Source organism: Lithobates pipiens, unplaced genomic scaffold (assembly GCF_037356315.1).
Source record: "Lithobates pipiens isolate NorthernLeopardFrog02 unplaced genomic scaffold, aLitPip1_a1.2 Scaffold_8, whole genome shotgun sequence".
Taxonomy (NCBI): Eukaryota; Metazoa; Chordata; class Amphibia; order Anura; family Ranidae; genus Lithobates; species Lithobates pipiens.
The window spans coordinates 597,786,532-597,803,333 of NW_027507903.1; the positions used below are offsets into that span (position 1 = coordinate 597,786,532).

General features: G+C 44.3%; 1 protein-coding gene across 2 annotated transcripts in view; it reads left to right on the plus strand.

Annotated features, from left to right (window-relative positions):
• PELP1 (proline, glutamate and leucine rich protein 1) overlaps positions 1-13,945 on the plus strand; it is a 52,839-nt gene extending 38,894 nt beyond the window's left edge. Inside the window, exons 12-17 of one of the 2 annotated variants that reach the window (XM_077470495.1) lie at positions 1,621-1,771; positions 1,846-1,972; positions 2,660-2,715; positions 5,433-5,639; positions 6,443-7,963; positions 11,199-13,945. In XM_077470495.1, coding sequence (XP_077326621.1) covers positions 1,621-1,771; positions 1,846-1,972; positions 2,660-2,715; positions 5,433-5,639; positions 6,443-7,963; positions 11,199-11,297 — 2,161 coding nt within the window. In that variant the 3' untranslated portion in view covers positions 11,298-13,945. The remainder of the gene's footprint in view (positions 1-1,620; positions 1,772-1,845; positions 1,973-2,659; positions 2,716-5,432; positions 5,640-6,442; positions 7,964-11,198) is intronic. The other variant, XM_077470496.1, reaches the window with a different exon arrangement.
• The last annotated feature ends 2,857 nt before the right edge of the window (positions 13,946-16,802 follow it).

A 16,802-nucleotide genomic window follows, 5' to 3' on the forward strand; every position in this document is an offset into this window, starting at 1 on the left:
ATAACTTGATTGTAAAGGCAGAAGGTTTTTTTTTTATCTTAACGCATTCTGTGCATCAAGATAAAAAAACCTTCTGTGTGCAGCAGCCTCTCTCAGCCCCCCAATACTTACCTGAGCCCCATGTCTATCCAGTGATTATACTTTATTGTCGTATGCATACAACAACATTTTTCCGGGTGCACTTTACAGCAGCAATAAAACACTTCTCAACAAAACCACACATGCATACTCCTAGCACATGCCCACATATCTATTTAAATATATCAAAATATAAAATGTTATTTAAAAATAAATAAAAGAATATTAGAATTCCACCTAAAACACTGTACCCAATGGGATTATGGACAATATGGCCCTAGGGAAAAAAAAACTATGCTTTAAGTGATTAGTGTGCATTTTAAGTGTCCTATATCTTTTCCCTGATGGCAAGTGGACAAACACAGTTACCTGGGTGGGTTGGATCAATACTAATAGCTTTTGCCCGCTGATGTTGTAGGAGTGTCTCGGCTGCCCAGGACTCCCCTCCTCATTGGCTGACTCCCGCTTCTGTCAATGTCTGTCAGCCAATCAGAGAAAGGGGGAGATGCTGGGCTGTGGCTCCCTGTCTGATTGCACACAGGGAGCTGTGGCTAGGTTCGGTTGTTATTTTTAACTTAAAAAAAACATCAGACTTTACCATCGCTTTAAGCTCCGATAGGTGGCACAAAACACATCGGTGGGCGTAGCCTTTGGAGATTTACAGACTGAAACCTTTTTAATGTCTACTCTACAGTGGCTGGTTGGGAGAGACGCACTTTGTTTCTATGTATGCACTGCCTCAGATGGGCTTTTTGGCAGCCTGCTCCCCTTACCTAAAGATCGTGGATTGTGAGAACTCGGTCTCAGGCTTTGAGCAGCGTTCCCGAGTGGTTTTTAGGTGGCAGTAAGCACAGAATTCAGCTAAAAGATTAACCCCGCATTTTAGGAATAGGTGGCAGTTTAGGACGATTTGGGTTTTTAGGAATATATGTGACCGTTTAATACACCCTTAATATTTTGTATTATGGAACATGGTCTAGAAGGTGGACTAAGCCTTTAAAAGAATAGAGTTGACCACTGGAAGAGTTGTAATTGTATCAAACCGCAAACATGTTTGTGACATCTTGACAGAAAAATGTGTGTATGCATATATACATATTTATATCGGTGAAGAACAGGATTCAAAAGTCAAGTAGATAAATGGGGAGTTAGGGCACACATAGTATAAAAATTAGGAGGTTTTCTGTTAGCAGTACTGGAGATCAGCTCCGGGAATATTCCCACTGCCCTCTGTGTCCTCCTTTTCTAAGTATGCCACTCCCTTCCGCATTGCAGTCATCACTCTTTTACTCCCTCTGTGGATTTGTGACTTGTTACTTTGATTTTATTCTACACCAACTCCATAGTCCCCCTTGCTGTGTGATACCATCTTTACTCGCTGCTGCAGATTTGTTATCGACAGCCCAAAAAGTGTCAGAATAGCTGTCTAATATTAAAGTGTTGCCAGTGATTGTAGCAAATCAGACTTTGTTACACAGTAGAGCTTTGATTATTGTGTCCTGTGTGAAAATTTTATATAATGGATCTAACTCTCTGATGTAGTGCCCTCCGTGAAGCAGTGTATCGTGTGCTGGAGCGATGGGTAACCATGTGTGGAGTTTCTTCTGGGATTTTGCAAGGAATGTCCCATCATTCTGATGTGTTACTGGCCCACATCCTAAGTGATATCAATCCACCCACAGACAATATAAAGGTAAGTGGGCCCTCCAACTTTTGTATACATCCTTCGTCACCGCTCTGTCTTCATCTTTTCTCTGTTCTCCTCAGATATCTGGATTTGTGCAGCTTGGAGCAAAGAAGCAGAAAGTTTCAGAAATGACAAATGGAGATTTCCAGAGTCACAGGAAGAAAGAAACCACTGCAAACACTGAGCTGTGTATAGCGGCCCTTAGAGGTGTGTACTAGATGCTTCCAAACGTCTCCTTTTGCATTTTATATTCTATTATCATCGTTTCTCCGCAGGATTATGGACAGACTAATGGCCCCCTTCTGTCTGTATCACCCTGCAGGAGGAGGACAGACTCATAGCTCCCTTCTGTCGGTGTCATCCTGCAGGAGGAGGCAAAGCCTTGCTTTACTGCTGTCTCTGCGTTGCTTTATGGAAGGGATAGATGCATAAATACCTAAAGTGGTTTGTAACTACATTTTATGTATTAAAGAAAAAAGCAAGCAGATCTCCCCCCCCCCCCCCAAATACTCATGATCATGATCCAGCGATGTGCATGAGACTAGAGGCTCTCTCTGCGCTCTCTTATTGGCTCAGTTGATCACAGCCAGTGAGGAAAAGTGGGACTGAGCTGCGCTGTGTGTGTGTCTTAATGACACACGGTGCCCGCTTGGAAGCGAACCTGCATGAGTAGCCCCATAGCAAGGGCTTGCTATGGTGGGCACTCAGGATGGGGGAGGGGCCAGAAGCACCACCAGGGACCTGAGAAGAGGATTGGGGCTGCTCAGGGCAATACTATTGCACATGCAGGTAAGTATAACATGACTGTCTGGGGGGGAGAAAAAAAACCGAGCATTTAGAATCACACGTCTATATTGCACACTAATATTTTATGATCTGCTTATTCTCTTCCAGCCCTTTCCTCCATTGTTCTATATGGAGGGTCACTGATAAAGGATGACACGCATCGGGTGAGTGGTTATTGAGCTGCATAAGACGTTTTCTAAATATACTGCTAACGGAGGGCTGGTAAATGTAAAGGGGACCCTATGAGTAAGCCCCAGTGGGCGGGATGAACTTCATCATGGTGTGTGGTTTGGTGGAGACATGTAGGCTGAGGCCGCTCCTTATCCTTTATTCAACAGGGCTTGTTGGGAGTCACGGCAATCCATTCCTCTTTACATTTACTAGCCCTCTGGACTGGTATCAGGACAAGCCTTCTCCCCTTGCTTTGGGACAGGGGGATATGCTTTTAGCCCTACTTTTCAGTGGCGCCAAAAGCAATATAACAAGTTGCAATGCTGCTAACAGAATTATGTTTTGTCTTGTGCCTTGCCACATAGTTTATTATGGCTTTTGTACATGGCTGTTGCTTTAAAAAAATTTCATATAAATACAATGCAGCCTAAATGTAACCACAGGTGTATAAAATCACGCACTTAGGCATCCAGACTGCTTCTACAAACATTTGTGAAAGAATGGGTCACTCTCAGGATTTGAGTGAATTCAAGTGTGGTACCGCAATAGGTTGCCACCCGTGCAATAAGTCCATCTGTGAAATTTCCTTGCTACTAAATATTCCACGGTCAACTGTTAGTGGTATAACAAAGTGGAAGTAACTGGGAACAACAACTCCTCAGCCACGAAATGGTAGGCCAGTTAAAATGATTGTGCTGAAGTGCACAATGCACAGAAGTCGCCAACTGTCTGCAGAGTCAATTGCTACAGACCTTCAAACTTCTTGTGTCCTTCAGATTAGCACAACAATGCATAGAGAGCGTCATGGAATGGGTTTTCATGTCTGAGTAGCTGCATCCAAGCCTTACATCACCAACTGTAATGCAAAGTGTCAGAGGCAGTGGTGCAAAGCAATGGACTCTAGAGCAGTAGAGACGTGTTGTCTGGAGTGACGAATCACGCTTCTCTGCCTGCCAATCCGATGGACATGTCTGAGTTTGGTTGCCAGAAGAATGGTACTTGCCCGACTGCATTGTGCCAAGTGTAAAGTTTGGAGGATTATGATGTGGGGTTGTTTTTCAGAGGTTGGGCTTGTCTTCTTAGTTCCAGTGAAGGGAACTCTTAAGGCGTCAGCATACCAAGACATTTTGGACAATTTCATGCTCCCGACTTTGGGGGAACAGTTTGGGGATGGCCCCTTCTTGTTTCAACATGATTGCGCACCAGTGCACAAAGCAAGGTCTATAAAGACATGGATGAGCGAGTTTGGGGTGGAGGAACTTGACTGGCCTGCACAGAGTTCTGACCTCAACCCGATAGAACACCTTTGGGATGAATTTGAGTGGAGACTGCGAGGCAGGCCTTCTCGTCCAAAATCAGTGCCTGACCTCACAAATGCACTTCTGGAAGAATGGTCAAACATTCCCCTAGAGCAGGGATATGCAATTAGCGGACCTCCAGCTGTTGCAAAACTACAAGTCCCATCATGCCTCTGCCTCTGGGTTTCATGCTTGTGGCTATCAGTCTTGCTATGCATCATGGGACTTGTAGTTTTGCAACAGCTGGAGGTCCGCTAATTGCATATATCCCTGCCATAGACAATTAAAAGTAAACATAATTACTGCGCTAAGTGAACAAACAAAGCAAATAAAAATAAAAAAAAAAAAACACAGCAACAGCTCAATATGGGATACACATATATGCAAATGGCATTAGAAAATGGAGCTGCGCTAAAAAAAAATGCAACTAGTGCACATATAAATTGAAATTGCTCCCAACACCAAAAGAAATTAAAGATTAGTCCATAGGTATAAACACATGTGGTCTTCCTATGACTTGTGACCACACCACAAACTCGTGTTCCTCCACTACATAGATTGTGTGCTTACCAGAGGCAACCTATCATGAGCTTGCGGCTATAAACCCTGCCAGGGCCTTGTTCCAAAGGGATGGAGATAACTGCCCACAAGTACATGATACCATTGGAACACACAGCAAACAACCACAAGGATTTGGTCATTCAATGGTCTCAATTGGAGGCCAGAAGGTAACCCAAAATGAAGAGGAACTTGCCATAGCGTAAATAATTTAATACGATTTACAGTATGTGAGTTCTTTGTTTTGGGTTACCTTCTAGACTCCAATTGAGACCATTGAATGACCGAATCTCTGTGGTCGTTTGCTGTGTGTTCCAATTGTATCATGTACTTGAGGGCTGTAATCGCCATCCCTTTGGAGCAAGACCCTGGCAGGGTTTATAGCCGCAAGCTCATAATAGCTTGCCTCTGGTAAGCACGCAATCTATATGGTGGAGGAACACGAGTTTGTGGTGTTGTCACAAGTCATATGAAGAGGCCATGTGTTTATTTAGAGCAGCTCCATTTTTTTTTAAATTCTCATAGACACGCTCCTAAACCTTGTGGACAGCCTTCCCAGAAGAGTTGAAGCTGTTATAGCTGCAAAGGGTGGGCCAACTTAATATTGAACCCTACGGGCTAAGACTGGGATGCCGTTAAAGTTTGTGTGCGTGTAAAGGCAGGTGTCCCAATACTTTTGGTAATATCGTTTGGCATTTTACCTTAATATACCGACTTAAGGGATAATTTCTGCCATTTAGATTTGAAACGTATTATATTCCTGTCATGGCAAAGCACATGTTCACCGTTTAGTTTTTTTTGCTTGTCCCATTGCCAGTTGAAGATAATCCTCATATATGCATTTCTCTCCCCAGCGCCTTCAAGAGTTCGCCATCCCCTTACTGCTACGTCTCCAGCAAGGCTCAGATCAGTGGGTGGGCCCATATATCAGCAGTGACTGCCGCAAGCAACTTTATCGGCTGCTCCTGTCCCTGATCTTGACTCCAAGCCCTCGTCTTCCCGCCCCTCTGCACTGTGCTGTCAGGATCTTTAGAGGGGGAATAACAGAGGAGAGTGTACAGGTAGGACAGTATTGGAAAGAAAATAAAGAATGTGTTCTTGTTACTAAACATTTTGGTAAATTGGGATGCTCTTTGGCAGCCTGTATGCAAGACCAGATAGGTTTCTGTGCCAGGGGATGGGGGGTGGTCCTCTTAAAATTTCTGCAGCGTGTGATTTGATCTTAGTGCTTTCCAGGGCCATTGCACAGAACTGCTGAAGATAGATGCCATACCTCCTTTGAGTGCCAAACCTGCTGGCTGCAAGCTGTGATAGGAAAAAAATAGGCATTGAAATATAAAAACAAAAATAACTGCATTGGGGAATATTTTAACACACAAAAGCAGCCTACGCCAAAATCCATGATTCCAACTTTGTGCATAAATCAAGTTTTGTGGCGCTGCACTATACAGTGGAATATATCCTTGCTTATTCCTGAATAAAAAAATAAGAAAGACATACATTGGATATAAATATACTAATCTATAAAAAGAATAACAGAATTTGTTAAAAAAGGCGCTCCGTATGTGCGCCCTAAAATTAACTTTAGTGCATTTTTTTTACTGAAATTTTGTGATATCGTTTGACATAAAAAACAGGAAATACCGCTATTTTATTTTCTAGGGTGTCTGCTTTCGGAGGTTTTATGTAGTCTTCAGGGATAAAATTATTTCTTAAACATATGTGTGCCAAAAAAAAAAAAAAGAAAAAACGGCAGCGAAAGGGCTAAACAATGAGGATATAATTTAAATACTTTCAGTGCAAAAATGTGCTTGATTATCTGTATATGCATATATTCTAATTTGAGGTTTCTATATTGTTGCAGGTGTCCATGTTCTGTGCAGAAGCCCTTGCTATTTGCCGAGTCATCATTCACCCGCGTGTGCCCACCCTTCAGAGACCCCTTCCGCAGCACGGGCCTCGTCCACCTCTACAGTCCGAGATACCCACCCAGCGACTTCCTGTTCCAGCTCGTCCACTTACATTCCCAGCCCCATCTCCAGCAAACCACCTTCCTGTCAGAACCCCAGTTCCTCCACAGCCCATAGAGCCCCCAGCTGCCCCAGCAGTTCAGTCCCCTCCAGAGACTTTGGGAAAGACCCCACGTCCAGTCTTTGTCCACTATGAGAAAGAAGAAGCTTCAGATGTGGAGATTTCCTTAGAGAGTGATTCGGACGACAGCGTCGTAATAGTACCTAAAGGCTTCCTCCAAAAACCAGCACTGAAATCTGAACCTTCCCCACCTTCAGTTAAGCCCCCTGCTGAGGAGATGGCAGAGGTTCCTGCCATTCATAATGCTTCGTCACCGAACATAGCGGCACTTCCGCAACAAGCACCACCACCACCTCTTGCATGCTCAGTTCCTGCTGCTCCACAGATGCCAGTCGCCACCGAAGCACCCGTACCTCCCCTTCCTCCTCCTCCTCCTCCTCCTCCTCCCCCCCCTTCCCAGTCAGAGGGAGACATGGTCATCAACATCAACAGCACTGACGATGAAGAGGAGGAAGAAGATGAAGAGATGTTTGATGAGGATGAAGATGAATATTATGAAGAGGAGGATGAGGATGAAGATCTAGAAGGTCTAGATGAGGAGGAGGAGGAAGAAGAAGACTTTGAAGATGAGGAAGGTATGTCAGAAGAGGAAGATGAAGAGGAGGATCTGGAAGGAGAAGATGAGGAAGAGGAAGAAATAGAAGATGAAGAGAGCTTAATGCATGAAGAGATGCAGCTTGGTACTGCAGTGGAATCTATACAGGACGTAGAAGCCATACAAGATGTAGAACATATTCAAGATGTAGAAGCAGTCCAAGATATAGAGGCTGTACAGGATGTGGAAGATGTCCCAGAATCTGTACCTGATGTACATCCTGTATTGGAGGACACTAAACCAGTAATCCAGCAAGAGCCAGAGCTGGAAGAGGGCCCACCCCGTTTGTCCCCTGTACAGGAAGATGATGGTGGAGACACAGATCTCCTGATGGTGGTAGAGAGTGAAGACCGAGAGAACCCAGAAGAAGAGCTTCAGGATAGGGACTCAGAAGCAGAAGTGACGTCTAGCCCCCCTCCACCTCCTGTACTAACGCCACCACCCCCACCACATACAAACCCTGAACCTTCTCAAGTGGAGGAAACTGTGGATCCGGAGGAGGAGGAGGATGATGATGTTGATGATGATGTCGTTGATGATGTTGATGATGTTGATGATGATGATGATGAAGATGACGTGCCTGGCTCTGAGCCACCTATTATTGAAGAGCTGGAAGATGAACCTGTGAAAGAACTGCACGAGGAGAAGAAGGCAGAGGTGATTGTGGAAGAGGAGGAGGAGATGGTAGAGGATACAAAGGTGAGTGAAGTGACAATTAAAGATCACCTTTGGGTGCATATGCATGAAAACTTACTTTGGTTCTTTAAAAAGGTCACAATGTCAGTTTCTAGTCATTTCATGATTGGTAATGTCTTTATACTGAGATTCGAAAAACAATCTTGGTTTGGAAGTGCCCGTTCTCTGATCTGATGGGTAGTGGGGTTGCTTAAGCCAACCATAGATGGAATCTTGGCTGGTTCAGCAGGCACCGGCAGATATTCAATCCATCTATACGGAGGCTGATTGTACCCAAGTTGAGCCATCGATTGATTCGAGTACATCCAGCCTGTCGGATTTTTTACATGCAATTTTCTTCCGGCGGCTGTAACCGCTAGCAGTACTCCTTGTATTCTGCCAACCGGGAAGGCTCCCTCCCAGCAGGACACAATAGCACTGCATAGAGTGTTGATGGGGGGGGTATCAAGCCATTTTCTTTCCTTCCACCCATGGTGAAAGGAAATAACATGGAATCATCTATGGCCGACCTTAGTCGAACACAGAAGAGAGCTGGCACTTGGGGGTAAGGTCCTTGTACACACAAGTTCAGCATGGGCAAGGCAAGCGTGTGGAGAAAGCATCTGCAAAGCTTCTAGCCACCTTCAACTAGTTTTGTGCAGCTAAAGTTTGCAGAGGGAAACACAAATCTCAGTAGGAATCCGACTGTCAATTTAAACATGCTGCTTGCAGGCTTCATCACAACGTGACAATTGTTCAAAGCCTGTTGAAGCCTGATAGCAGCTTCTTTATGGTGAGAGTCAGCACTCCCTTAACAAATTTGAAGCAGAGTAAAAAAATTCCACGGAAGCTATAGGCCAGTGATGGCGAACCTTGGCACCCCAGATGTTTTGGAACTACATTTCCCATGATGCTCAACTACACTGCAGAGTGCATGAGCATCATGGGAAATGTAGTTCCAAAACATCTGGGGTGCCAAGGTTCGCCATCACTGCTATAGGCCCTTAGTTCTTTGTTCCAATCTTAAAGTGATTGTAAAGTCTGTTATTAAAAAAAAAAAAAAAAAAAAAAAAATTGTTAAACTTGTTCTGTGTAATAGTTTTGCACAGAGTAGCCCAATCCTCCTCTTCTCGGGTCCCTTATCGCTGCTCCTGGCCCCTCCCTTTTGTGGAGTGCCCCCACAGCAAGCAGCTTGCTATGGGGGCAGCCAAGCTGCAGCTCCCTGTGTCCATTCAGACATGGAGCTGCTGTTTGCCCCGCCCCTCTCTCCTGATTGGCTAACTGACTTTGACAGCAGTGGAAACCAGTGGTGCCACTGCTGTGTCTTAGCCATTTAGAAGGGGATAGGATGGCTGAGGGACTTGTGGACATCGCTGGGTAGAGATTGGGCTCAGGTAAGTATTAGAGGGGCTGGGGGGACTGCTACACACAGAAGGTTTTTTTATTTTTTTTTATCTTGATGCATAGATCACACCTATACAAATCTGGAAGGCTATCTCGTTTTGCATGACTTGCCCTCTTCCTCAGAGCCCATTTAACATATGTTTGACATCTCCACAATGGTTGCTTTATATGCTTGAGCATGATTTCTTGAAGCATGCTGAAAGATTTGGAGATGCAGCGATCTTGCTGCACACATTGCGCTTTTTCTTGTACTAAAGCCAGTATGTAGAAGGCCTAGGATCTACTGGTGTGGTAGTTGGTAGACCGATCTTCATTTACAGCGTCTCACAAAAGTGAGTACGCTTCTCACATTTTTGTAAATATTTTATTCTATCTTTTCATGTGACAACACTGAAGAAATGACACTTTGCTACAATGTAAAGTAGTGAGTGTACAGCTTGTATAACAGCTTGGATGAGGTGCCATGTTGAACTTCCAGTGATTAGTATGAGAGAGTGAGAGTGATAACACCAAATTTAAAACACCTGCTCCACATTCACGCCTGAGACCTTGTAACACAAACGAGTCACATGACACCAGAGAGGGAAAATGGCTAATTGGGCCCAATTCGGACATTTTCACTCACTTTTGTTGCCGGTGGTTTAGACATTAATGGCTGTGTGTTGAGTTATTTTGAGGGGACAGCAAATGTACACTGTTATACAAGCTGTACACTCACTACTTTACATTGTAGCAAAGTGTCATTTCGTCAGTGTTGTCACATGAAAAGATAGAATAAAATATTTACAAAAATGTGAGGGGTGTACTCACTTTTGTGAGATACTGTAGTTCCTGTGTTAACATTGTGCAAACGTACACAGAATGGGCATAGCTTAGGTACATTTCAGTCTTGATTATGAGACACATTGTGGCCCTCTATATGCAGCTTTAAGATCTGCCAAAGCACAAGCCAGGCACCTTTAGCAGATATTTTTAGTTTAGTAGATGTGACCAGTTCACTTTAAGTCACCAGGGTCCACCTCCTATGTAAATGTCCCAGTGCAATATAACAGGCAGTCCTTCCACTCAGCACTGACAACCAGGAACTGTTTATTTATGCAGAAGTCCTTGTGTTACATTTGAAACCACACTTCCCTCTTCCAAGGGCTGCAGTTTAGGGAAACGGTACATAGTGCAGTGTGCAGGATTACAAGCTCTGAAAAATGGATTGACAATCCCTGTGATATTCGGCGCGGGGGGGGGGGGGGGGGGGGTTGGGGTGGTGATTTAGTAAAACTGGAGGCTACAAAATCTTGTGCAGCTGTGCATGGTAGCCAATCGGCGCCTAACTTCAGCTTGTTCAATTAAAGTGGTTGTCAATTCTTTAAAAAAAAAAATGTTATACATGCCTGATCTATGCAGTGGTTTTTGCACAGAGCAGCCCAGATCCTCCTCCTCCTCTCGGGTCCCCCATTGGCATTCCTGGCTCCTCCGTTAATGGCTCCTGCTAAAAGCCAATCAGGAGTGCAAGTCCCTGGAGAGGCAAGGCTCTCGTGCACATTGCAGGATCAAGAGGGAGCTCAGGTAAGTTCTGGGGGGGCTGCACACAGGTTTTTTTTTTTTTTTAACCTTCATGCATAGAATGTAAGAACACCTTGTGCTTTTACAATCCCTTTCAGCTTTGACAATAAAACCTGGAAGCTGATTGGTTTCTATGCAGAGCCACCCCAGATTTTACACTCTCCAGTTCTAGTAACCTCCCCCCAGTCACGTAAGCATGTCTGGATCACAAGCTATTAACCTCTTTTGCGTTGTGTATATATATCTGTTGGACTGGAATTGCTTATTACTCTTCTTCTGTGTCCGCCCCCCCAAGGAGGAAGAGGAGGAGGAAATCCGTGATGCCGACTCCATGCTGGCGGACTTTATTGACTGCCCTCCTGATGAAGACGAAGTTCCAAGAACCATCACGTGACCTGCGACACGCTATCCGCCTTTGGACCACCGCGTCTCCTTGGACCTCTTTGCATTACACTAGATGCTCACAGGCTCGCTCCTCCATCTTCCCAGATACTGACCCACAAGACCATGCCAGCGGTGACTTGCTTATGGGCAAACCTGAGTGCTGAGCAGTTTTTGTTTTTTTGTTTTTTTTACCTTTGTGTTGCATTTAATTGACTTGGTATCCTGACGTAAAATTATTACTATTTTCTTTCTCGTAGGTGGAATTGCTATAAATATATATATTTTTTAAGTTAACTAGGCTGCTGGGAACATGACTTGGTTCATTTTTTTTTCTCTCTTTTTAAGTTCATTTTATTGTGCCTTTTAGGCTCCAAATGTAGATTTTTGTGTTAGTGAAATACAAAGATTAAAATGAACTACACTTAACTTCATGGGTGCTTGCACAGGATGTGACGCCATATGCAGCACTTGAACCATTTAGTACCAGATGTTACTGAAGAGGTGGGAATTGGGGAGGGCCGGCACTGCAGTTATTTGCAGTTGCCGCATCCAAAATAGTTTTGATATTGGTGTGTACCCTCACTATGAACTGTAAGTCTTTCTCAATGTGACGGTTCAAATTAACAATAAATGAAAAAGAAACATAATTTTCACCATTCGCTTCTCAAATCTGTAAGCAAGGCAAGACGCCTTAGGAAAATCTCCCCAATAAGAACAGCAGATCATCGTAAAAACTGGCAGGGGTTCTAGCGCATCTCGTTGTTCAAAACGGAAACAAAACTGACAGTGAATTCAGCTTTTTAACTCATAAATGTGTCAACAAAAGGTTCAGACCGCAACTCGGTACTGAAGTTTGCAGTACTTGCCCACTTCTCCCGTGATGTACCATGCGCAAGCTCCCTCGCCATTTCCAACTCCCTCGCTTGGTCTTCTTCATTTTTTGGTGTCTTTGCCCATCTTGATTGCCTGGCTCCCACACATATCGGTTATTTATTATGGCACCAAGGCATGCTGGGATTGTACAATGAGCTGCGCTTGTGGCCCTCCAGTTGTTGTCAAACTATAAGCCCCATCATGCCTCTGCCTGAGGGAGTCATGCTTGTAACTGTCAGTCTTGCAGTGGCTCATGGGACTTGTAGTTTTGCAACAGCTGGAGGGCCACCAGTTGGAGACCCCAGGCTTAAAGTGTTACTAAACCCACAACAGTAAAATCAGTCTATGTGCAGTAAAGCATGCTTGTTCTAACCACTATGGAACCTAAGGGGTTAATCCTCTATCAGTGATGGCGAACCTTGGCACCCCAGATGTTTTAGAACTACATTTCCCATGATGCTCTACTACAATGCAGAGTGCATGAGCATCATGGGAAATGTAGTTCCAAAACATCTGGAGCGCCAAGGTTCGCCATCACTGCTCTATATTATTTATAAAGGCTGTTTGATCCTTTCTTCTCTGATCCTCCCCTTCTTCCACTGTCTCCAAAAAAGTAACCTGATATTTACAGAGCCAGGGGATGGACTGCACATGCTCAGTTTTGTGTGTATTGCTAGAGAGTTTTTTTTTTTTCTTGGGAGAGTGCATGTGATCAGCACGGGCCAATCGGCACTGTCCAGACAGAGGATCAGAGGAGAATGAAAACTCCTCCTACAAGCTTTAACCAGATACTAATATAAATAAATAAAACTGTTACAAGACTTTATACTGCTAATGAGAAAAGCTTTTTAGCAGTTTATATTTACTAAAATCATTGCCTTTCTATGTTCTGTGTACTGTGGGAGACCAGATATAGTGAATGCAGGGTCCTGGGTTTAGTAACACTTTAATGTATAATCTTTGCAGACCCGATAGCAGAAAGGTAAGAAGCTTTTGTTGCAGAAGAAACCCACCAATGAGGAATTTGTAAAAACTGGAGCAGCTGCATCTAGAGCATCTAAGTATAGCAATCGATCAGTTTCTCTCTTTTAATCTCATAGCCTTTGTCCTGATTCACAGTAATGTGATGTGGGAAACGCATTGAATCCTGTGCGTTTCCCGCATTGCAATTGCACAGCGTCCATGCAGTCTACTGTGGGTGTCGATGTTCGATTACCAACAGCCCGAAAATTGCTTTCAAAACACAATGCGATTGGGAGAATTGGATCGCATGGTGTGTGAACATTGATGCGATTCAGGTGTGGGGGGAAAAAAAGGGTCCTGCACCATTTGTGTGGTTACGATTTGAGACATACAAAATATATGGCTCAGATCACATTGCACAGACATTTATTATTATTATTCAGGATTTATATAGCGCCAACAATTTACGCAGCGCTTTACAATATAAAAGGAGACGATACAGATACAATAAAATACAAGAGGATTAAGAGGGCCCTGCTCAGAAAAGCTTACAATCTAATTGACATCACACTGATGTATACAGGGATGTGTTGTGATTCCTGTGCGAATCACATGCCATGTCCCGTGACGCACAAGAGTAAACCCAGGCCTAAGCTGAAACCAAACGCATCGATTTAATGGTTTCAACAAACTGTTGTATTGCCGGCATGTTGGGAATGCTAACTTGCATTTGCTTGTGCTCTTAACCAAACTGTCAAACCATTCAGTTGCTGGTCTCATAACTGATCACATGTGCAGCACCACTGCAAAGTACAGATCAAACAGAGACTTAGTTGTCCGCTTCCTTTTGGCTGAAAAGTAGAGCAGGATTTGGTTTCACTAAGTTTCCCAATTGTTACATCCAAGGCATGTCATGAATGATAACTGTCACAGTTTCTTGTGCTCTAAACCAAACTGTCAAGTCATCAAATGGCTGATGTGATAACTGATCACATGTGCAGCTCCATGGCAAATGTATATTTCCATCCTCTGCACATGGCGCCAGGCCAGTTTCCATCCTCTGCTCCTTACATGTGCCAGGCCACTTTTCATCCTCTTCTCCGCACATGTGCCAGCCCAGTTTCCATCCTCTTCTCCGCACATGCGCCAGCCCAGTTTCCATCCTCTGCTCCGCACGTGTGCCAGGCCATTTTTCAGCCTTTTCTCCGCACGTGCGCCAGGCCATTTTCCAGCCATTGCTCCGCACGTGCGGCAGGCCAGCTTCCAGCCTCTGCTCCGCACGTGCGGCAGGCCAGTTTCCAGCCTTTGCTCCGCACGTGCGGCAGGCCAGTTTCCAGCCTTTGCTCCGCACATGCGCCAGGCCAGTTTCCAGCCTTTGCTCCGCACGTGCGCCAGGCCGGTTTCCATCCTCTGCTCCGCACGTGCGCCAGGCCGGTTTCCATCCTCTGCTCCGCACGTGCGCCAGGCCAGATTCCAGCCTCTGCTCCGCACGTGCGCCAGGCCAGATTCCAGCCTCTGCTCCGCACGTGCGCCAGGCCAGATTCCAGCCTCTGCTCCGCACGTGCGCCAGGCCAGTTTCCATCCTCTGCTCCGCACGTGCGCCAGGCCAGTTTCCATCCTCTGCTCCGCACGTGCGCCAGGCCAGTTTCCAGCCTCTGCTCCGCATATGGCCATTATTCTCAATGGCTGGGCCTACCTTAGGATGTTACAGGATATAAAGCCTGCTCCTGGTCCTGGGCAGGCTGCTGTAGTTAGATGTGTGCATCACAGGTCTTCTGTTTCTATGACTTAATGATAGTGATTAGGTTGAATCTGGACTGTCGGGGACTCCAGTGCTAACGAATAGCTGCAGTTTGTTTTCATGCTTGTTTGTTTGAGTTGCACAGGCTGTCATTTTTCTATGGGCCCTAAGGCTCAGATCACACTAGCCGACTCCAAAGCTGCGCGATTTTTTAGTGCAACTTTGTAGTCTGACTTTGATACGACTTTGAAGTGACTTTGAGAAGACTTTTACGCTCTGACATTTGAAGCCGTGTCAAAGTAGTGCAGGAAACTTTTCTGAAGTCGCCGCAACTTCAGTAGTGTCAATTGGCTCTCATAGAGATACATGGTGTCAAAACAGCTCTTATAGAGATACATGGCATGTCACATGTCCTGTGACTTTGGGTCTCAAAGTCAGATCCTAAGTCGCAGGAGTGTGAACTGAGCCTTAATGCACATTTATGGACCAATGCTCACCTGTCTGTCTTTCTTTCTTTTTTTTCCTTTCCCCTAATGCAGTTCACCACATCATAAGTGTATTCACATCTATGGGTTGTGCTACGTTGAAGGGTCAGGGGTGTTGTTTATTTATTTGACATGTTAGTGATAGCAGAGATGCCCCCAACCAGGCACCACCGCTTATAGATCATAGATATACCAATGACAGATCCCAGAGGGAACGTGGGAGGGGCTTTCAAGTAGCGGTGAAGCACTTCACCAACCGCTCTACAGGAAGGGTCCCCCATCCAGTATTTCCCCAAAACTTATTAGAAAGGGAATCTGTTTTGTGTTATCTGTGCGCAGGCTCTCATTCAGAATACAGGCCATGATTTGCCGCCATTTAATTTACATGGTTTGACCTGCTACATGGTCTTCTCCTTCTTTGCCCCACGCAGGTCGTTGCTGAACTCGTAATGCAAAATCGTAGCCACCTTATCAGTGCCAAGATGGGTTCAGTGTTGCTGGTCAATCCAAGTCACAAAACCTCGCCTTTTACATATGTGAAATTTACTATGGTTTGTGCCCTCACAGGGAATGCCAGGCTACAATGTACGCACTTCTGCGTTTATTTTTTTTATTTTTAACATGTTGGTCTGATTTTGTCTTTTTTTTTTTTGTTGAATATTTTGACAATAAAAATGTTATGTAGCATGGTCGTCTTCCTTTTATTATGGGCTTTTATCATTTTGGAAACCTACAGTGGATATAAAAAGTCTACACACCCCTGTTAAAATGTCACGTTTCTGTGATGTAAAGAAACGAGACAAAGATAAATCATTTGAGAACTTTTTCTACCTTTTTTTTATGTGACCTACAACTCAATTAAAAAACGAACTGAAATCTTTAAGGTGGAGGGAAGTAAAAATAAAAAAACGTACTTAACCCCCGGACCAATTTGCAGCCAAGGGACCAGGCCCCTTTTTGCGATTCGGCACTTCGTTGCTTTAACTGACAATTGCGCGGTCGTGCAACGTGGCTCCCAAACAAAATTGGCGTCCTTTTTTTCCCACAAATAGAGCTTTCTTTTGGTGGTATTTGATCACTTCTGCGGTTTTTATTTTTTGTGCTATAAACAAAAATAGTGTGACCATTTTGAAAAAAAATACAATCTTTTTTTACTTTTTGCTATAATAAATATCCCCAAAAAATATATAAAAAAAACTTTTTTTTTTTTCCCTCAGTTTAGGCATTGCAATAAGCGATTGATTGGTTTGTCCAAAAGTAATAGCTTTTACAAAATAGGGGATAGTTTTATAGCAATTTTATTAATATTTTTTTTTTTACTAGTAATGGCGGCGATCAGCGTTTTGTATTGTGACTGCGACATTATGGCGGACACATCGGACATTTGACACATTTTTGGGACCATTGTCATTTATACAGCAATCAGTGCTATTTAAATGCACTGATTCCTGTG